This window comes from Morone saxatilis, unplaced genomic scaffold (genome assembly GCF_004916995.1).
Source record: "Morone saxatilis isolate NCDOM2014 unplaced genomic scaffold, NCSU_SB_2.0 Contig1, whole genome shotgun sequence".
Taxonomy (NCBI): domain Eukaryota; kingdom Metazoa; phylum Chordata; class Actinopteri; family Moronidae; genus Morone; species Morone saxatilis.
In genome coordinates, this window is record NW_023339651.1 from 3,310,416 (window position 1) to 3,333,320 (window position 22,905).

At 42.6% G+C, this 22,905-nt stretch overlaps 2 protein-coding genes across 2 annotated transcripts in view; one reads left to right on the forward strand and one right to left on the reverse strand.

Moving 5' to 3' along the window:
- myo1d (myosin 1D) overlaps positions 1–14,350 on the forward strand; it is a 99,909-nt gene extending 85,559 nt beyond the window's left edge. The window contains exon 22 of the mRNA XM_035668011.1: positions 10,320–14,350. Within this exon, the coding sequence (XP_035523904.1) occupies positions 10,320–10,476 (157 nt within the window). The 3' untranslated portion in view covers positions 10,477–14,350. The remainder of the gene's footprint in view (positions 1–10,319) is intronic.
- Positions 14,351–16,558: 2,208 nt separating this feature from the next.
- On the reverse strand, positions 16,559–21,964 carry cdk5r1b (cyclin-dependent kinase 5, regulatory subunit 1b (p35)). Its single transcript, XM_035660076.1, has 2 exons — positions 21,663–21,964; positions 16,559–20,410 (listed from the first exon to the last, which is right to left on the reverse strand). Exon 2 carries the CDS (start codon positions 20,157–20,159, stop codon positions 19,251–19,253), a length of 909 nt encoding a protein of 302 aa, XP_035515969.1. The 5' UTR covers positions 20,160–20,410; positions 21,663–21,964; the 3' UTR covers positions 16,559–19,250.
- Positions 21,965–22,905: the final 941 nt, after the last annotated feature.

Genomic DNA, 22,905 nt, shown 5'->3' on the forward strand with positions numbered 1-22,905 from the left:
CAACACACATGTTCCACCCAGCAACAGCACCACACCATCTCCCACTGTCAGGCCAATTATGATTAGCCTCAGCACACTATCTCCTCCCTCCGCTGGGCTCCTTCACCTCCTCTTTCCCTTTCCTCCTTCCTGCTTGATCAGGTCTTCTATCCTTCCTTCCATCTCACAGTCTACTTCCTTTCTTCATTTCCCACCTGCCATTAATCTCCTCCACCTAACACCTTTTCATCATGCTTATTTTTTCTGCTTCCCACTTCCATCTTTGCTTCCCTCCCTTCCCTTCATCTTATCCTCCCTTTGCTCTCATACTTTAATCTCCTACACATAACTCATTCATTACACCTCCATCAATCCTTTGTTCCACCTCGCCATATATTCTCCCTATATCCTTCCATTTCATCTATTCATTTTTGCTTTTTTATCCTACCTTATGTAAGGCCCAGCCTTCGGCTAATCAACTTAACTGACCTGGGGCTGCTTGCACAAAGACATACTCTGACTATGACTTTGATTTAACAAATAGTAAAACGTCTACATCAGATAAAGCATGAAGGACTTCACGGATTGACCTTAGGGGCAGTTCAGGTTTTCAAAAGCCTGAAGAACCTCAAATACATTCAGTCCTTTCAGAAGTCTCTAACAGTGATATTTAAAATATGATAACAAAAACAAGATAAATGTCAATGTTAATAAGTTGCACAAAGCTGTCTAATTCCAGAACAAAGCAGAACTTACTGTGTGTTCTGGGTAAAAAAATACACTTTTCAAACTATAAAACATGGCCAAAAGAGCTAATAGTAAAATAACAAACTGTACAAGGACATTTTACTGGGCCAATTGATGAGTGTATGAATAATAGAAACTGAAAAAAATATTAACAAGGCCCTGGAACCGGTCCGTTCCTCCCATTCTGATGACCACGATATCTCAGGGACGCCTCAAGGGAATTTCTTTAAAATTTGGCATAATATGTGTCCACTTCACTGCAACATCAAAATGTTCTGAAAAAAACACTTTTCTGGCGTAACCGTAACTCGGGAACAGAAGGAGAGATTGTGATCGTAAGTTCACATCTGGTCGGATACTGAATTGGTGACACTTATCTTGGCCCACCTTGAAACTGAGGTGCTTGGATAGATCTGCTGGGTTGAAGATGTGTGTGAAGCATTGTAGTGCACCTCAAGCTCACTGGTTTTGATATTTAGCTTAAGGCGATTGTCATTGCACCACGTGATGAAGCTCTCTCTCAGTCCTGTGTACTTCTCTAAGTGAAGCCAGCGCGTTTCTCATTGGAAAGTATTCACTAGAATCATAAGTGTCAATATAGTGATAACTTAATACAATATATTACATTGCTTCAAAGTCACTACATACATTATGAGCTTGGACAGACGTGGATGTAAAGTGAAGATGCATATCCCTGATGGTGATTCATTCTGGGAATTCAAACCTTACTACCGCTGAAAAGAAAACAGTAACCTGTCAGTAGATGAGAACAGATGAACCTTTGATTGATGTATTGATTGCCTTTAATGAACAGGATTGGTGGCGTAGCCACTTGAGAAGTGAGCGGTCTTCCTTTAGTAATGAGCAACTAATTGAGGCTGCCTGTCTTTCTTTTCGGTTTTGACTCACTGTGTGCCAGCTTATTGATTTACCTAATGTGTTTTTAAGCCAACTCAGTCAGCCTTGAGATGGCCGAGAGTCCTTCTGAAAGGCCAAAGACGCACCTGATCAGTGAGTAAGATTTAGCTCACTGGTTTCATGGTATAGAGAGAGGAACAATGAGAAACACCGCTCCAGTGCAGAGTTGACCTCCTACACGTGAACACACGCTTGTTTAACCCTCCTGCTGTGTGGCTATTATGGCACTGCAGTGTGAGATAGCCTCCACCATCTGTGGCGCAACCACAGAATCCCCCAGAGACAGAGGCCTTTGCTTTGTACATTTCCTGTTGTGTTTCATCTCCTACTGATCTCTTAAACACAGAGATGTAGAGGTGAGAAGTGTGTCCTTTTGTTTAACCAGGGCATCTGTGAGCGCTGGACTCGAACAGCTTGCATGAGTAGCTGTTATTGATAGCAGTCATTCACCTGCTGTCCTGTGGGAGTTTAGATGCCATGTGGACAACGTACCAGTGGTCAGCCCACATGTTGCCGTCCACTCCATCTTCTGTTCTGCTCAGGGGTAGTGCAAGGAATTATGGGCTCTGGCCACAGGAGGTTTGTGTCAGTGATTTTGTCGTAGTGGCCACACGCTGTATTGGAGAATTACATAAAACACTTCATTCAACACAGTCATTACCAAAGGAACAGCTTTGAAACTTTGAGTCACACACCCCACAATGACTTTTTGTATTGTCATAATTTGAACATAAAATTGGAAAAGATTCAGAGAATCATAGCAATACATTATTTTATCCCATTTGTGTTAGGCTTAGCTAAAAGGAAGCCTCTAATGTGCATGCTCTCAGCTTGAAGCCTGAAAAACATTTTTGTTTTATGCACCCAGTGAGCATCTTTATATATTAATATATTGATATAATATAGGCCGTGGGTCTAATGTAATACATTAGTATTACATAAGTTTTCAAAAGGAGACCACAGAGACTAGCCAAAATGTGTGTGATTTGGTTTAAGTGATAGTTCAGAGATCTAGTAAATTTGGGGAATTGTACTGTTTTCTCACTTTCCCAATCAGAAACTAATAAATTCCTGTGGATAGACTTATTTTATGTGTTTAGTGTTGTCAAACAGCAATATTAGGATCTCTTGGCTCCACTGTTGAGAGTCTCTGGGATAAAAAAACATAATCACGATCCTATAGGCATCCAGGAATTGAGCGAAACTGAGCAAGTAAAATAAGGGCAGTTTTTCCCAGCTTTGTCTGAGGGGAGGCCCACAGTCTCAGAGTTTGAAATATATATTATTTTTACTTTATTTTGATAAACAAAATAATTGGATCTAGGAAGAATATCTTTGTCCACACATTCATTTATAGAATAATAACTGCGTCTTTAAATCATAGGTTTGGGGCATTTGCCTGATAAAACTATTTAGCTGCCGTGGCCAATTTTTTGCATCAGTAGTCCTCTGTTCAGAATCTACGTTATGTCTTTGTATAAAGGGTGGAGATAAAAAGCAGAGACAAACTGTGCGGCCGCTTGTTACAGTTTACATCAGATAACACAGCAGCTGCAGCATGTTTGTTTTAAGTTAAAGAGATTTCAACCAAAACCAGAGAACTGGGGAAAACATGTATAAAATATGAGGATGACAAAAGGCATTTTATTCAAGACACCTCAGGGGCCCTTGATAGTCAACGCCTCTATTCCCCCACTGCAGCACCCCAGATCTCGCTTACTGTGTATAAAGCAGCAGAAATACTAGTTTAGCATATTAACAAGAAGACGCCTTTTAGCTTGTGTTTACTGTTCATGTGTGATCCAGCTGCAAGTGGAGACTCATGGGAGTTTCAGAGACTCATAACATTGTAAAGTCAAATGTGCCTCATGGGACGGCATCTCTCATGTTTGAGGGTTTTGATGAACATGTAGGTTTACAGGGTCACCCAGTGCATGCTTACCCATAGCTCCTGACCTTTCTCCCCTTCGTCGGTCTCGTGCAGAGGCCTGCAGCAGCTCTGACGCTCAGTCTTTGATGTGAGCCTCGTTCTGGCAGCTCTGCTTCTTCGTGTACACTAAAGATTGACCTCTCTTTTCTTATTCTTCCTTGCATTCTTTCTTTCCTTTCCCCTCTATACACACTTGAATCAATACCATTTCTGCTGTCAGTGCATTTTCACCCCGTTTGTTAAATGACCTACTTAGTAATCTTTCCCGTGGTGAGTGCAGCTCTTCTTTTTTTTATCTGTAGCAAGGAGAAAAGATAACAGCTGAGAACGGGAACGCACAATTAGCAGTCAAAAAGACATAAAAGGACGTATCCATACTCATATTTGCAGTCCTTTCACAGCTTAGTAAACACTGCGAGCAAAGGCTGCTTTTATATTTCGTATAATTTGATCCACTAAACCTGCTGAAATAGCCCAAGACGGTTCCTGCAGAAGGTTTTCAGTGCTGGATTTGATCTGGTCTTCGGGGGATTTTCTTTGCCTCGTACTCTGTAATTTGCAGCTGTGTTGTCAAGTCGAGTATAAACCTTTTGTCCACCTGGAAGTGAAGTATGAAGATTGTAAATCTTTGGTAAATTATTCATAAGAAAGATTTAAAAAAAAAGAGTGCAGAGTCTGAATAATACGTTGAGGGCTGGAGATCTGATGTCTGCACTCTTGAGATATCCCTCCAGTCTTCTTTTTATACTGAGCTGAAGCATATGTATCATCAACACACTCACCATGTCATGAGTTCTGCCTCTCCCTCTGCATTTTCTCTACTATTCATACACCACATCTGCAGTTGCAGTACTAGCAAAAACTGAGTAACTTGGGCGTAGTGATGCTAATTAAAGAACTGCACTCAGAAAGCCTTCTAGGCAGTTTTTACACTTTGAACCAGTCCAAGCCCCAGCCACTTGAAACTGGGGCAGATACAGCCGTTACAGTTTCATCCATCCAGACTGGTGAAGCTGCCTCATATCAAATTCTCTCTTTGTGATGCTCGTCCAGGACAACATAAATTTCCTCCTGTTAGAAGCCTTTTCAGTTTTAGTTTCAGTCTGATGCAGATGTGTGTGTGTCTTGTGTGTTTGTGCTGCTCTGTGTGCATCTTTCCGTTTCCTTTTCCAGTGTGAACATAGCACACAGGAGCACGTGAGATGTGTGATGCAGCCATGTGAGACAGAGGAAGGGTGTGACAGTGAGAGGAAGAGGGATGCTGTGTCAGGTCTGGTGTTAAATGCAAATCCATGTATTTAAGTGGGATGTGAGAAAACCCAGAAAAAGAGTGAGGGGACACAGACATGTGGACCATCTGTTCCCCAGTGCCGCAGTGTAGGTACATTTACTCAAGTACTGTACTTTAAGGTACTTGTATTACTTTATACTTCTACTCCATTACATATCAGAGGCAAATATTGTACTTTTTACTCCATAACATTTATTTGACAGCTTAAGTTCTGAGTTACTTTGCAGATTCAGATTTTTCATATGAATTAAAATCAATTAATAAATTATGATACTGTATTATTATCGATTAAGCTACCTGGCAGTATATAAAGTAGCTAAAATTAGCCCCAATCTGTATCAGCTGTAGTATCAGTGATTCTTACACATTAATGCATCACTAATTACAATCCAGTAATATAATATAATATATATATATATATATATATATTATGTGCTACTTATGTACATTTTTTGTAAATAAGCTTTTGAATGCAAGACTTTTATTTGTAACAGAGTATTTCTACGTTTTGGTATTACTATTTTTACTTAAGTAAAAGATGTGACTACTTCTTCCACCACTGCTGTACCTAAATATAAAAACATATCTAACATAGTTTGTATGTACTACATTTCAGTTTCAAACTAATTTCAGTCACCACAAATGTAGTGGTGGCACTAAAGGAAAAATTAACATTCTCACATGCACTCTGTGTTTAGAGCTGATTAGCAAACAAATGTTAAAAAGCAAACACATTAAACTAAGAAATATTAGATCTGCTTTACAATCAGCGTGTTCCCATTGTCAGCATTCTGACAGTGTCATTAGCATTTAGCTCAGTACAGAGCTGCTAGCATGGCTGCAGACTTGTTAAGCATATAAATGTAACTATATGTGACATGGGGCATCCAGTGCCCCAGTGGTCTAAGTGCATACCCAGTTCAAATCCGGCTTTATTGCATGTAATGTTGCTTCCTGTCTGTCTCTACTGTCAACAATAGAATAAAGGAAAACATGACTGAAAAAACAATACCTGAACATAATCATATGTTAATAAATCTGTTCAAATAAGCATAATATAATAATATAATCTCACCCAGAGTGGATGCTGAACAGAATGAAAATAAAGAGAAACTCAGCAAGCAGGGAGCATTCCTGTAATGTATAAATGTAATAGCGCTCTCCGTACTGTTAATCATCCACGTATGTATAGTTTTTAAAAGATTACGTCTGACCCTGCTGCGCACAAGGAGTCTGGAGAGGTTGTCCATCAATCATAAAGGCAGCATGGCTCCATCTGCAGTGTGAGCACCCTCAGTCCTGCCCTACTGTGGCTGACCTTCACACACACACACACACACACACACACTTTAAGGAAAACACATATAGTATACATGTGTGTATGCTTTCTCCTCGCTCCTTGCATTTTCTTTCATGATCCCAGTGTGGTCTCGCAGACTGAAATATTGATGTGAGGAGACTGCAGTTGGAAAAAAAAGAAAGTGGCATCATCATTTGGTCAGGGTGTGTGTGTTTGTGTGTGTGTGTGTGTGTGTGTATGTGTGTGTGAGTGTGCAGACACTGAGCACATCAACAATGTGGGTTCATCCCCCATGCATTTGCATGTGGGTGTTTATTGTGTATCCATGAGCCATTCCTTCAGATTGGAAGGTATATTTGTTGTGTTCCTCCAAACTCTTGGCACAGAATCTGCACTATTCATAGTTTTTGCTTTCATATTTTCACACTGTCTCTGTTGTTTCCCATACTTAAGAACCAAGAATCTCCTTTTGCCACTGATGCAAATATTTGCCTCCTACATTACCGTCTCCTTGATAATCAATTAAATAGGATTATGCCAAGAATAGAATTGTAATACAGAGAGCGTTGGACACCGAAGTGCTTTTTTATGCATATTTGAAAAGCAAAATATGATAAATTCATGTTTTTGAGCTTGAGTTAGTTTGAAATGCATTAATTGGAAACCAGATTATTAAGTGTTTCAGCTCCTTCACTTGCTGGCGTACTGTGCTATGATTTTCTTTTCATTCTGAAATGGCTCCGTCACCAGAGTCAGAAGTGAGGATGGATCCATCTTTGATCCGCTCCTCAAAGTCCTGAGTCTCTATAGCAAGTCAGCTGTGCGGAGTGCCCCTCCTCCCCCCTCCTCCCCCTCCACCCCACCTGCAGCGCTCATATATTTTTCAGCAGCAGAGAGCTTGGGGGAGAGCCAGGTACACTATTAGAGGGATGACTCAGAAGTGGGACTGGATGGCTTCACAGACTGGAGGTAATCCTGGCTCCTCGACCTGAAAATAGCCTGGATCGTCCTTTCCCACTTCTCTTTCCCCCGTTCCCATTTTGCAGCACTTTTCTTCGCTCCGATACCTTTCAGCACCCATTTTTTTACTTTGTACTTTCTCTTCGCTATGCTTTCCTAGAAATCATTTTATACAGACCCTCTTTTCACTTTGCACCATACTTAAATTCTTCCTTGTGCCTCCAAAATGTTGTTGTATTTTCATTTCTCCATTTCATCCTCTTCCGCCTCTTCCCCCATCTCCTCCTATCCTCCAAGGAAAGGGGAGATACTTTTTGGAGCAAGTGAGCCTGGACTCACATGGCTTGAAGGGCGAAGACACACAAAGGGATCGGGGGGTGGGGGAAAGGGAAGAATTGATTTTCCAGTTGGAGAGCGGCCATCCAGCGAAGGACTAAGTCTGCCCTCGGGGCTCTGACAGGCTCAGGCCAGCTCCTGATGGGAAAGGCCAGCCAGTGACCTTAAGATTCATCTGATCATGTTTTTCTATTCAGAGATGAAGTGTTCTATCGTTTTTTTTATTAGAATGCCAGAATATTCATTTAGAGGCAAGCTTTGGATCGGAGCAAAAAGGTGTCAAAGACCTGTTTGGTGTACCCAGTGGAAGCTTTGTAAGGGTGTGTGTGTGTGTGTGTGTTTGTGTGTGTGTCTCTCCCCGAGCGAGTATATTTCTGTGAATGTGAGCCTAACCCTGTTTGCCCTTCACGAGGAGAAGCTTCCCCTCTGGCATTTCAGTGAGAGGGAGAAGTAACGGGATGAGAGATGAACACAGAAAGAGACATATCACAACACAAACACACACACACACACAGTACCATTGGCTGGCTGGCAGCCATGACAGATGGGGGAGTTCAGTTCACGGGGGTTGCCATGGAAACCAGCATCAGCGCTACCCTGAGCTTCTCCACTCTGCATAAGCCGAGATAGAGCGAGGCACACGCTCTGCAGAGGAGTGCAGCGTGGGCAGCAGAAGCCTTTTGCTTGTTGTTTATGACTTATTGTTGTTGCGCAACAAGTCGGTGTCATCAGGTCCTCGACTCGTTCGCCAAGTTTAGATTTGAAGGACAGAGATTGGCGGCTGTGTGCGTGAATCCAGCACTAATTGCAGTTAACAGATTTGTTTACGAATGACACGGGCAGCCATGATCGGTATCTGTGCCAATGAGAAAGTGTGTCACGACGAGCACTTGACCGGCAGGAAGAGACAACACCACCCCCCCTCTCTGAGCCACTTTACATTAAATTACGTCTTCCTCTCGCTCGCTATCAGCCCGAGAACAATTACCACACAGTCATCTTCTCATTCACACTTAAATTTACATCACATTACATATTCCTCTTGCTCTGAACGGCAGCCTCACAATTCACGCCTTTTTTCTTCTCACTCTTTGATTCCCGTCATCGATCCTGTTTAAGAGCAAACGAGGCAAAGCACCCGTTCACCCAGAAAGGGTCTAACTAGATGTGACAGGCACTAAAAGCCAGTACGCTGCTGCTCCAGCCCGACAACGCCATATGGATCATTACTTCAACAGCACTCCTGCATGATTTCTTCTCCTGTTTTTCATCTTAATATTCTCAGTGTGTGTGCTGAAACATGCGCACGCAGTCTCTCCTGTATAAGAGGATTTTAGGACATAAAGCAGCATAATCCTGCACATACATTCTTTATGCTCTCCCACACACACTCCCGTACCCTCTGACCCTGACCCTCTATCGTACACAACTGTAGAGAGTACGATACTCTCCTACAGTGTCACAAAACCTAAAACTAAACTCTCACATTATAGTATATGTGAGACAAGAGGTGTACCTAGACTCATCATGGCTTAAGTGTTTCTATCTGTGCCACTGAGCAGCTACAAGGCTGTAAACCAGTCAGGGTTACAGCTACAGCATCTTCCTGTGCAATTGATCTAGTCATTTTAAAGGAATAGTTCCACTTTTTGAGAAAATATGCTTACCGTTGGGTTTTTTGCAGCTACAGCCAGCAGTTAGCTTAGCTTATCACAAAGACTGGTGGAAACAGCTAGCTTCTCTGTCGAGTCAAGTCAAATTGTATTTCTGTAGCCCAAAATCACAAATCACAATTTGCCACAGGGGATTTTACAATCCATACTACATTCAACTCCCTCTGTCCTTACACCCTCGATTCAGGTAGTTAGAAGAAATGAGGTGTGTAAAAGTAAAATAAGTATACTACAGCTGTTATTTAAGTGTGTCAGATGCATATTCAATCAACATTTAAACAACCACTGTGCACTTGGACAGGTGTTTTCACTGCTGTAGGCCTGATTAGACCTCTCCTGAGGTCTCTTTGGGCAGGTACAGACCGGGTTTGATTGACAGCTCACTTCACTCTTCGTTTGCATCGCTACACCTGTTAGGGCAGGAGAACATACCGCTTGAGTCAACGGCTCAGCGCAGCACGAACAGAACACCACATGGACCAACAGCACTGTGAACAACATACACTAATAAACATATTTCACGTGGCTTCTCTCTGCCAGCGCTTTTGCAGCGACCTAACAAGCAGCACATGCTAAACACTGAACAAGCTGCCATTGTTGTTACTGAGTAACTGAAAACACCTGTGTGGGCCTTTTTATATGCTGCTCGTCTTAGTCTCAGTCTCACACAAAAGAATTGTCATGCACAGAGTCATGAGTCTGTCGGTGCGGCTACAAGGGGTACAACCGTATGTGTGTAAGAGAGTGATTGTATGTGTGAGTGAGTTTATGCAAAAGTACAGTTGTGTGTGTGTGTGTGTGTGTGTGTGTGTGTGTGAGAGAGAGTATGACTCTGCATATAAAAATGTATACAGTAGTGTGTGTATGTGTGTGTGTGTGTGGGAATGAATGTAGTGTATTTGGGAGCTTATGATGCTATTTGTAAGAGTGTGCAAGTGATTTATGGGCCTCATATTCACACAGGCACACACAGGTTACTAATGGACCTGCATGTTTTACTCCTGTGCATTAAGCTACGACTGACTGTAATGTGAAGTCACTGAGGCAGGCTGCTGATGCATTATGGGTGCAGTAATAAGAGTCCTTCCTCTGTGTGCAACCTTACACCTGCCAGTATCCAGAACCGTTTCTCTTTCACTCTCTCATGCTTGCTTTCTTTCTTTCTTTCTCTTTTATCATCTGCAGTGAGAAGAGGAAGCTGCAGGTCAACATCGCGAGCCCCATCCAGTGCAGCATGAACGGGAGGAAGTGCACGGTCATCGTGGAGCCCAAGATCAACCAATCGCAGCCAGACTTCACTAAGAGCCGATCTGGCTACATCCTGGCTGTTCCTGGCAACTAAACCAGGCTAAAGCGAGGAAAAAAACAGTGACAGCTGACATCAAACCAGGCCGAGGAGATGATGATGATGATGATGATGATGATGATGATGATGATGATGATTCACTTCTGATTCACCTCTTGTGTTTATTCGTTTGCAGAGCTGCTGATAATGTGATGATTTAGATAGCAGCTCTCTAGGAGGATCGGGTTAATTGAATCCTCAGAATGAAAAGCCATGCCAAATTTGACCTGTTTTGTAGATTTCCATGCAACGCTACTATAAACAGGAAGTGTACAATACGCCTACACGCGACATGTTATTAGCTGAACAGGTTTTTAAAAAAAATGCACTACAGGATAATCCACCAAAGGGGTGTTCTTTCTTTTTTTTTTTTAAATCCAAATTTCAAATGATTAGCTTTGTGCAATATTTAGTTTTTTTGTAGATGAAATATTGTGGTAGTCAAGGTGAGAGGAGACTATATAAACTGTTCTCTGAACCACTGATGTTGCATAATTGAGGAAAAAATAATCCCTGCAGCTCCCTGTGCAGGAGCCAGATCAAAAGTGAAACCCGGAAAAATGAAGTACGGTGATATTTATGTATGACTCTGATTTTGACTTTATCTGCTCTAAAATAGAATATGATTTATATCCTAAGGAATAATACTGTTAATGACCTTAATCGAGGACTTGCCTACTTATGTGGCGAATGAACGGAAACACAGCGTCCACTTTTAGTGCAGTTAATGTTTACAATCACATATGGGAACAGCGAGTGCGAGAATGTGATTCAGCGGTTCTGTCGGCGTCTGAGGCACAAATTCCTAATTCATTGTCAGTTTGTTCGTCACAGGATGTGTTGAGCGTATCCTGAACATCGCAACCTGTTAAAATCTATTAATTTAAATCCTGCTTCTTATACTCTCTACTGCAATGTTTGTACTTTTATAATATTCCAATATTGCTTGTATATTAAAGGTTAGAATATACTTTATTCAGATATGCGTATGCATAGAACTTATACTGCGTTTAGTATAAAAAAGTGATGCTATAACTAAAACTGACTAACAGAAGGCAAATATGAAGACTATAATCAAAGCATTACTTTCTTCCAAGATGTATTCTGAGTTCATATTCTCTTAAATTGTAAGACTTAATGCTCTATTTTAGCAGCAGAGGCCAGTACTGTATAATCCCACGTGAACTCCAGCCCCTGAACATAGTCTCATTTGCTGTCTTTGTGCTGAGTGAATAGCCTAATGACTTGTAGTGGCCCATAGTCCTTTAGAATAGACTTCTATTTGACAAATTTCCCCTTCACCCGAGAGAAAGAGAGTGTGGGAGCGTGTGTACTGTATGTGTGTTGATGAGCTCTTTCAGGTCTCCTCCTCTTGGCTCTGAGACTGAGTCTGGCTAGTGGCCACAGTGAAGGAGTGAAGACAGACTGTAATCAGACTGCTGGCCTACTTTACCTCCCCGTCTACCGATGGGAGGGACTTTTTGTATGAACAGTGGACTTTTTGGTGACTTGATGTTCATCTGATGCTGCTGCTAATCTCCCATTGCTTTTTCCTCAAAGCCAAATCACACAAATCAAATCATCGGCAGCCGAACACTCCGAGTTTGGTTTGTTCTGTTCTGTTCTCACAAGCTGTCGGCTGTGTTGAAAGTGTTCACTCTTTGTTTTCAGCCGTTGCTAAGTGTACATTACAATATGTTCTTTTTCAGACCATTGTGAAAATTGTGGCAGCAGAGAAGTTCACGAGATGGAGATGTCTGGTTTTATGTTTAATATTAATATTCATTCACGGTTTGCAGTTGGTAAACAGTGCACATTTGCACGCCAGAGTTCACCAAAGTCAAACTCAACTCACCTCCACGAGCTGATTTCGATTTTATCATCATTCCAGGTTTAGTTAGGTGAAAAAAAGTGAGATTGGTTTCTCAACTGCTGTTTACCAGCTCAAGAATGAACTCTAAAGGTCAGCTCTAAAAGCCAAAGTGGAAAAGAAGTCCTTAGTGCTCAGAAAGAAAATTGTTTTATCATTCAAATGTCCATGCATAGGACATAATCATTGTTGAATTTGAAAGGAACTGATATAAAGATAGATGTTTTTGTTCACTAAATGCTAAAATGTCAGTTGAGCTATTCCAACTTTTTTGCTCCATATTAAGGTTGTCATGGTGCCGTGACGGTAAATGTCACAAATTCTTTTTACAAGAGGAATCGTATCGTCCCTGTACCCACAGAGGCTTAGAGCTGGGTTTGTCTCTGTGTAAAGGCTAAGTAAAGAATACCGACTGTGGGCTGAAGAACGACAGCCCAAGGTTATGAATCGGAGCTCCCTCGGTGTCTGGCCTAGTTGAAGAGGCAGAGGCACTCCTCTCCACTTTACTCCAGCATGAAGGAGAACTTGCTAGCAGTCATATTAGCCGCAGTAGCACAGTCCTCTAATTGTGTTGTCTGAACACAAGTCGTTTATCTTAATTAGTTTGTGAGCGCCCCTGTCGTTTGAAGAAGCACATTTCCTTTCTACCTCGCGGCTCTGCGGCGGCTGACCTCGTCCTGCTGCTTGATAACGCACTTTGATGCAGAAAGGAGTTGTTGGGGAAACTTGCATTTATAGTGTGGATTAAGGAAGTGACACTGGTAGCTTTAATAGACAGTTTTAAAAGGAGCTCAGGCGCAGGAGCTGCCTGTGATGAGTTTATGTGTGTGTGTGTGTGTGTGTGTGTGGACTATAACACTGCAGCTCTCCATATCCTTCAGCATGGTAATCTCCCACAGGGCCTCTGCTCCGCTCTGCTCTGCTATTCACCGCTCATCATTAGGATGGACTCCGTGTCACTTCTCACTTCAGCGCTTCTCTCTCCGTTTTCTTAAGGCAAAAGGGGGGGTTGCTGAACAAAGCCTCGCTTGGCCTCATCTTCTTCTCTACTCCCTCTGCTTTCTTCTTCCACCCTCCCTCCTTTTACGCTTTTCCTTCCTCTGTGAAATCACCTCGCTCCTCGCCCACTTGGGCCGACTGTACCGTCCTGCAGGGCAGTGAAGGTTTTCCTATTTCAGTTTTTTGTTTTTTTTTTCCTTCAGCCGTCCTGTGCCCAGGAGGCATGGAAATAAAAAGGGGAAATACACCAGCAACTAGACGTGTCGAACAATAGAGTATCATGCAGCAACAAAAACTTTAAAAAAGGAGAAAGAGCTTTTAACCTGAAATGTAAATACTGTGGATCCAAACATTACTCATTAGTAGGATCATTGTTGGTTTTGGTCTTTTCATAGTATTTGTTGACAGTAACAAAGCTATGGAATATCACCAGATTTATCCTTTAATGATTAGTCTTTGGTGTGCAGACCCAATCAGCCTAGATTACTTTTCCATTCCGCTGATTATCAGCTTTGCCTCAAGTGTAAAAATAACAGACATTTTCTAATTACCACTTTCTAAATGGGCATAAAGGAATGTCAGATATGAATGTTAACACTAGGAGACTCGTGCCATTGTGTTCTTCCCTCTACTGCTCTCTACAGTGGGATCTTAGTTTTCAGTGTTTTTGTTCCAGAAACATTTTGACTCTTATTACCGAGCACGTCCGCATTAGCCAAAGGGTAACAAATTCCATTTCCATAATTTATTCCATATTCAGTGGCTTTAAGCAAATGTATACACCATTCATCCAGTATGTGCCTAATTTTATATTAAGTTTATATTTTGCATATTTGTGATTACAGACCATAAATATACTGTAATATCCTGAGCTAAAGGGAACTTCCCTGTTGTGATACTATGTTTGTGCAAATGTATTCTGTATAAATGCAGACTAGGCATTCCACCATGTTCCATAATGAAAGATATATGTCATTAATCACTTTATCAATAAATTTATTTGCTTCAGTAGCCGCTTCTTTTAGTCATTATCTGAGCTTGTTTACGAGTGTGTGTGTGTGTGTGTGTGAGTGAGTGTGTGTGTGTGTGTCATTAGTGTTGATATCATGCAAAGACTGATGTTATGTTAAATGTAATGTTTCCTGAGGCCAGCCGTAGTCTGTGATGTGGTAATAGCTGGGTAGAGCCCAGCGTTAATCCACCCACTAACAGCTGTTTCACCCGGTGACGTCGAGGCGGCTGAAACCCCTGCAGTCGGCATGACAACGCCGCTTCCCACTGCCAACGTGTCAGCCATCACCAGCTACCTCAGCAGGGGTTTCTAATCCACTCGCTGATGGATGACTATCTGCAGCAAAGAGTGGGATGACTTTTTCTTTCCCAAGGGCAGTGACTGAGTAAGACAGGGCTGCTGACCGGGTGGTTAAATAAATTGGAATTAATGGACGGAGAGTGAAATGCGATGAGTGACCTGACCCAAACTAATCTGTGTATGTGGGGGGGACTCGCAGTACATTTGGAGATGCAGCACTGATTCCCAACTATGTGTAGCCCAGAAGATACGACTACTGCAGCTGCCAGAGGGTTTATTATCCACATATCTGTGTTTAAGAGGAACATAAACACATATAGGAATACAGATTTAGCACATTTATGCTCATAAATAACCTAAGAGCTATGATAAGGCCAACTACACAAGATAAGCCTCCCACTGACCTGAGTCATTGGGGAGCGGTGAACACCATGTGCTGTGATTGAGAAAGCAGAGAAGTGAGATAGATATTCTTTTTTAATAGCAGAAATAGAGATCACTAAATGGAATGGATGAATGGGTTTTTGCGCCTTCAGCTTCGACCACACTCAAGTGTTAGAACGAATGGAAACAAATCTACTGGAAGAAAATAGGGCTGTGGGTGCTCTTCAGACAAAAAGGGTCGGGCACCACTGAAACAGTTCAGAGTCACAGATCAACAACTCCTGGAACATTTAAGATGGTGGTGCTACTCTGTCTATTCTGTACATTGTATATCTATCCCTCCTCTGTCCACTCTGCACTTTTTCTCCCCCGCTAGGGCTTTTTCTGGGGTCTTTTTCTGTATCCAATTTGAGGATCTAATGATACAAGGTGTCATGTACTGCACAGTGATTTTGTGTGTATAAGGCACCAGAGCAGCTGGCTTCGATCAGAGAGGAAACACTAACTACTGAAACACTGTTGAGATTTTTACATCATCCAGTGCGGCTTTGATTTTTCTCACATAGATGCACACTTTAGGACCATTTGGTGTTGAGTGTTGTTGCTCAATGACACCTCGATATGTGGGGGATCGAACCGCCATCTGTTCAATTAATAGCCTACATGTAGAATTACAACCGCCCCAGACGTAAAGTACAAATAAATCAAATTCATTGATTTAATTCCCAGACTTGTACACACACTGCCAGTAAATCTGGGTGGGGAAAGAGCAACATTTGCCCCTCCCTAATTACCGTTACCCTGGTGCCCTTGAGCAATGACCTTAACCCACAGATCAGACTGTGGTTGTGTGCAGCTTTCAGGTGTGAATGTGTGTAACTATGGATGTTCCTCACTGAAACTGTATAAAGGTGTTGTTTTTCACAGATGGAGGCACAAAAGACAAGTGGCCGCCTTGAACGATCAGTGCATTTTATTTTTCCATCACAGTACAAAAATAAATTAAAATAAGCAGAAACTAACTGAAAAAGGTTTCAATTACAGCAACAGCTTTTTTGTCTTTTTCAAAAAAGAACATTTTTATTGAACAGCATCAACACCCCCTCCCTCACCCCCCTGCCGAGGAAAAATCAAGTCCTGGTACCGGTGTGGTCGGTGTATGCTCTGTGTCCATAAGAAAACAACATGTCACACATTCTTCTGTACAAATAAAACGCTGTCATTCGCGCACACACGCACACACATCCGCGCACACATGCAGCCATCGAATGCCTCTCTCTCTTTTCCAAGTTCCTAACCACTGTTTCGTTTTTTTTTATCTACAAAGTACGCAACAAGATACAGAAAAGAATTTGACAGAAATCTTTAACTATCACTTGAGTCTTTTTTCATATTTTATAAGCTTTTGAAAGTATTTTCTCAAACAACTACTCAATGATGCAAAGTGGAAAAAAAATGGCACATTTCAAGTGAGTCGGGGCAAGTGGACAGAGAGAAAAAGATTCAGGCTCTCCTTTTTTTGAGGCCCTTTACCCCGATGCCCTGCTTTATTCTGCCAGAGCAGAAGCCCATCCAAAGTGCGAGTCCCCCTATTGTGCCAGTACAAACACTCCAAATTAACTTTCTCTCACTGATCTAACTCCATATGGCTGCCACAATCCAACAGCAGAGGAGGTCGCAGGTCGTGACCGCCAGAGCTGCTCATTTTCTCTGATTCACACTAACAAGGCAGCGGAGAAGCCTTCCATCCTCTGGGAACAACTTTAAAACATGACAGAAGCATTTAGTTGGCACAACCAGCCCATTACGCTTTTCAGAACACTGCTAAAGAAAGAGAGTATGCACGATTCGTCTATATTGAGATGAGATGTGGAAACCAGTAAAAACATTTCTCATACAATTCTGGATGGAAATACTGTAGCTTCTCCGGTGATTGCAGTCATTACGGAGACGGCAGATAGCTGCAGTGAAGTAGCTTCAACTATTCTCCCGTGAAACAGAAACTGTTCTGCATGCTTTCTGTTTTTGGTTGTCACGTCGCTGCCATCGCACTCTGCAGCGTGTCGTTTCAGTCAAGTGGTCTCTATGATTGAAAACGTGATTATTCCCCCATGGAGGTCGCCTCATCTTCCTGCAGCCCCTAGATGGATGTGAGGTCACCTCACATTTAAATTACACAGAGGTGATGCTGATGGATTATTCTCAAGGTAAGCTGTGCTTTTCTGCAGTGATGCCGAACGACCGAGCGTCATTGAAGTGATCTATTCCCCTGGAGAAACGTGTGTGCTTTCTCTTTCTGATATGTGGGACCGCAGGTTTGGTTAGCTCCTCATACAGGCCAGAGGTGCAGGACAAAAAGATGTTTTTTGGGGGGCATTTTCTTAAGTATAAGGTCAGTGATGTGTTGTTCGGGTAAGGTGTCCTTGATGATATCACTTTGGTGATGGTCAGATTTGACATTGGTTTTGACCTCAGGGCTTTTTTAATTAGACACTGATCAATAAATTCCTTCAACGCTCGTTTGTATAAACCAGATCAATCTTCATTCCCACCAAAGATAAGCACACCTGCTCTACCAGCAAAACCCCTCTCCATGCCCTTCCCTTTTCAAAGTCTCTCATCTAATCTTTCATTTACATTAAATGCGCCTAAATAAATACGTAAATGGCAATAAATTAGGTGTCAGTAAGTAGTTATTAGGAGATGAAAATCCACCCCATCATTTAACAGCTGGACAAACAGTACAGTATTTCCGACCTGTGGGATTTTCATCAAAGATATGGCACTGTTTTAACATTTTCTATGCTGAATAATAAGCACAAAATTAAACATCATTCCAAAGTGGTTGCAACACAACCTATCGACAAAAGTACAAAAAGAATTTCCCTGGTAAACAAATAGCCTATTTTAGCAAGCATAGCTAAAAAAACTAGTGTCACTTTTTTCACAGCATTCTCTAATGCAGATGCAGTTGGTTTACAAATCAAGTAAAAAGAAGAAACGTAATAATTGCTCCTGCCCTCCTGGAAACTCTGTAAAATTGCATGGCACACGTGCAAAACATTACATTTCTAAGTAAAAAAGAAAGAAATCAAAGAAAACTTGTTCCAGAAAAGCAATAAATAAGCCTCCATAGGTGTAAGCCTCTGGGGAGTAAAACATCCATTAACTTGTTCTTTTATTTTTTTCTAGATGAAAATAAAGTAGGTGTTTCTGAACACACACACAGTATGACCACTCATCGCTGGCCACACGTCCCCAGGCTGTTGTCTTCTTATCAAAAGTCCCACAATGCAGTGTTTGCTTATTGTCCATCCAGTCTTACCATGTACAGTATAAGTCCTGCTGTAGAGCCACAAACAGAAACCCACAAAAAAGTATGGATCCAGCACTGAAGGCCCCTGCTGTTCCCTCAGATATGCATCGCAGCAAAAAGAAAAAGTCCTGCCGTATCCGTATTAATGGAGGGGACGTGGTGTTGGCATTCCAAAGAGCCAGGGTTTGCAGCCGGGGGATGCCTGTTCATCCGTGATGCATGAAGAAAGCCAGTCAGGCGATGGCCCTCACCCTCCTGCAGTAGGCAGTGCACATCACATCGTCAAACAGTCAGCAGGTCACTGGTAGGCTGCTGCAGCCTCAGTCCTGTCCACATTCATTGCTGTAGATGTATGCTTCCTTTTCTAATGTTTTTTTTGTTTTTTTTCGTGTGTGTGTGTGTCTTTTTGTCTGAATTGTTTTTTTTTTTCCATATAGATATATATATCTGTACGTTAGCAAAGGATTTACCCAAGTCTGGCATTTTTTTGTTTTGTTTATATATCATTGTCAAAAAAGCTTTCATTCTCAAGTTTACAGGAAATCCGCCCTTTGCTCGTTTGAAAATAGAATCTGGCCTCCATGATAACATGTATTCAAGAAGAGGCGGATTAGTGCTCTTGCTTTTTAAACACTATGCCCCATTTTTAGGTGACTATTGCAACTGTTATCTGTCAGATGCAATCACTGAACCCCGCTGCAGAGCTGTAGATTCTCTTACCAGATACAAAGGTGTTATAAATGTCAAATACTTCCTAATTAGCCTCCTCCCACCACAGTTTGGACAATAATAAATAAACTGCATCACAAATAATCTTCCAAACTTGTCAAAATGCCAGACTGGAGTACCCCCCTCCTCCTCTGAACCCTCTCCTCCCCCCCAGCATCCCCTCACCGGTCCAGGCCGATGAGCAGGCGGCTCCTCTCCTCCTCCTTCTGGCTCTCATTCTTCAGGTCAGCGAACACCTGAGTGAAGTAGTGCGGGTCGGAGTTGATCTGGAGCATCTTCGCGCTCATCAGGTTGATGATGGACAGGCAGCGGTCCCAGAAGGTCTCCTTGGAGCTCTCCACCAAGAAGGGCTTGAGAGGGTAGGAGATCTCGTTGCCCATGTAGGAGTAAGACAGGTACAGGCAGGTAAGCAGCACGGCCTGCAGCTCGTGCTCTGTGGCCACCTCGGAGGAGACCACATCACGGCACAGCATGTAGACAAAGACCACGTTGGCAGGGGTGATGAAGCCCTGGTCCTGCCAGCCTTGGAGCAGCAGGGAGCGGTCCACGCTGCGCAGCCACAGCACTGGGTCAGTGGGTGACAGGTGTTTCAGCCGGTAGCAACGCCGGCACAGAAACTCCCCGAGGCAGCGCAGCAGCTCACTGGTGGAGGCCTGGACAATCACTCTCTTAGGGGTCCCGGGGGCCGCATTGGAGTTGGCCAGAGGGGCCTTCTTGACGGACGATACTGTTGTGTTGGAGCTCTTGGTGAGAGCCGGAGTGCTCTGATCCTGGGTGAAGGAGGACAGGTTGGCGCATGACTGCGACTTCTTCAGGTTTTCATTGTTCAGGTGGGTGACATTGTTCTGGTAGTTGCCGTTGGGCTGCACCTTCTTGGAGCCTTTCTTCTTGGCTGACACTGCTACAATCCGCTTCCACGGGAGCACATTGATGAGCGAGTGGCGCTTCAGGTTCTTGTCTTTGGCGTTCTTGCTGTTCTGGACAGCTGTGTAGTGGCCCACAGTGGCCGGTCCATCCTCGAAGAGAGCCGCCTTTCGGTAGCTAGGTGACAAAGACAGCACGGTTCCCATGGTGACTGCGGGGAGGCGTCCAGGGGCTGTAGCCGCACTGGGTCAGAAGAGCGTCTGCCAGGGGAGATCCTGGGGGTCTCAAAGCCTCAATGCTTGGGGGAGCTGGGAGTCCCGGGCTACAGGCTGCCGCTGGGCATCTAAAGCCTAGGAGGAAATAGTCCGGTGGGAAGCTCTCTGGGGGGGATAACGATCACCTCGACTTAAACAGCCTCTGTTGTATTTCAGCTCTCTGCGTCTCCGGATGGCCACTGCTGCAAGCACAAAAGATCAATAATCAGAAAAATAATTGTTGAAGGATCAATTACCTTAAATTATCCACTGATTTTCACAAAAAGCAAACCAAATGTGTTTGATCTCACATTAGATCTATAATTATTCAGCTTGCATCAGATAATATCATTGTTATCAGCTCTGAAATGTCCTCATGAATGTGAGCCTGAGTGGTTTATCTGACAGTACCTCAGGCTTATTAGCAGCATTGATTTGACTCAGTAAGTGGTGGAATGGATCAGCCTATGCTTATACTAATTAATTCAATCAGTAGGCTATAGATCCCTCCTTGCTGCAAATGATCAATGCAATAAGGCATCAAATCATCCTAACATTATCAGCATTTCAGTGTGAAATTGTGCGGATGGTTATATTCATCTGCAGTAAATTAGAGCAGATATATAAGAATATGAGAGATTTGGCATCAGCTATTAAAATGAATTCTACTCCATATGATTTAAATGCACCCTGTATGGTAAATTCATAAACATTTAATGACGACAGATCCATATTTTATGGGCAATGGCCGACGAGTGAACCACGCGCCACCCCTCTCACTAAAATGGAAGACAGAAACGTAAACACCTTAATAACAGGTGAAGGTCGCGGTTGATGCATATAGGATTCAGCATATGGAAGCACAAATCCAAGGTCATAGAATGTGCCGCCGTTAAAACGAGATAAACAAAGAGATATGAGATTCTTTCTGTGCACGACGCGGTTTAATCCCCACTGCAGTACTGTACCTATGCATACGAAACACAGCAGATGGATCGACTTGGCTCCCTTTGCGCAGAATCCGAGCTGCTCGATGCCTCATTCCATCACCCTGTTATCAATCTGATTCGGTCAGTTGTGGAGAAATTCCCAAACAGCCGCTTTTAGAGGGACTTGTCTGGGCCGGGAATGATGCGCTCTGGCGGGGATGGTGCTGTGTACATCGGGTGCTCTCCGTGGTGCTGAAGCTGAGCGTCTGCGTCGAAGTGCAAATGCTGGCCGTAATAGGCGGTGGCTTAAAAATGAAGGAAATCTTCATCTTTCCACCCCGCTATCCGTTACTATCTCACAATATGTCTGTGGATGTGGCTGCCTATAGCTCCACAACCCCATTTCTGCCCATTTATTGCCATATTTTCTTAATGCGCATCACCTGTTTTCACATATAATGGATCCATAAATCTGTACAGTCTGAAAGCCTACACGAATATGTTCCAAAAATGAACGTAAACTTACCAGATCTCCTGCTCACAGAGAATAGGATTGCGCTGTAACGATGATGCTCCGCGTCCCAAGTCTGTTTTTCCTCACAAGACGAGATTAAAAACATAAAACCATCTCGGAGAATATAAATTGCAACAAAGAAAATAATCCGAGCCGATGCGAAAACAAAATAGCAAGCGTTGGATGAAGGCGCCTGTGTCGGCGGTGCGCAGACGGTGGTGGGCAGTTGTGGAATGGATGCTTAGATGAAGATGTGCTCCTGGTCCTCCTGGCCGTGAGATGCGGATGCTGCGAGGGGCTGATGTTGTGTTGTGTCACTGGCTGTGTGAGGATGGTTGACGCAAAGGCGGTGGTGGGGCGCCGCTCTGCGCTCTGTGCCGGGAAACAACTCCGCCTATAGCCACACACAGCAGAGAGCTCATGCAAACTGAACCCAGTGAACTCCCAGTATGTTTTTCTTCATAACACCATTAGCACCAACGTAATGCCATCCTATTGCAGCATGCATGTATGAGCACTTACGCATGAGGTGAGTTGGGGGGCAGGTTCTATAGGTAATTCTATAGGTAAGCCTTCATGAGTATAGGACCTTTGTGTTTGGCTATTATCACATTTTAATCTCCGCATATGCTTTTAAAGTAACATGCCTATAGTCTTCTAGTGGGGGCTGTCATTATTATTTATGATCAGACCAATGTATCATTTTGTCATTTGGGCAGATATTGCTGTTTTATTCAGTGTTTATTTATTGTGTGTCACACACACACAATAAATCTATTTTTTGACAATATTTGTTTCCCATTTAATTGTTTAAGTATTTTTTTGTACATTTTTAATTTAAAAAGTCGAACAATATATTTACAATCCTTGTAAATGTCGCAGATCTACTTTAAAATTGAAGACCACTGATACATATGATCAAATAATTAAACGTGAAGGGGGAAAAAAACCTTTTGATACATGTTTACAACCCTTTTATTACCACTTTACCCAGTCTCTCCTTATCACTTATTTAGTTTGTACTTATTTTATTTCAATTTATGCTGCTAAATTGCACGGTGTGTATTGCTGTATATTGTATATACCTACATTTAATTGCAATGTCTGTTGCATTTTGTCATTTTGTTGAATCTTCTTGAATCATACAATGTGCAATATTCCATACCATAATGTGCAATATATATATATATATATATATATATTATATTTAACAACTGTATATAGCACCATATTTATTTTGCAAATGTACATACTC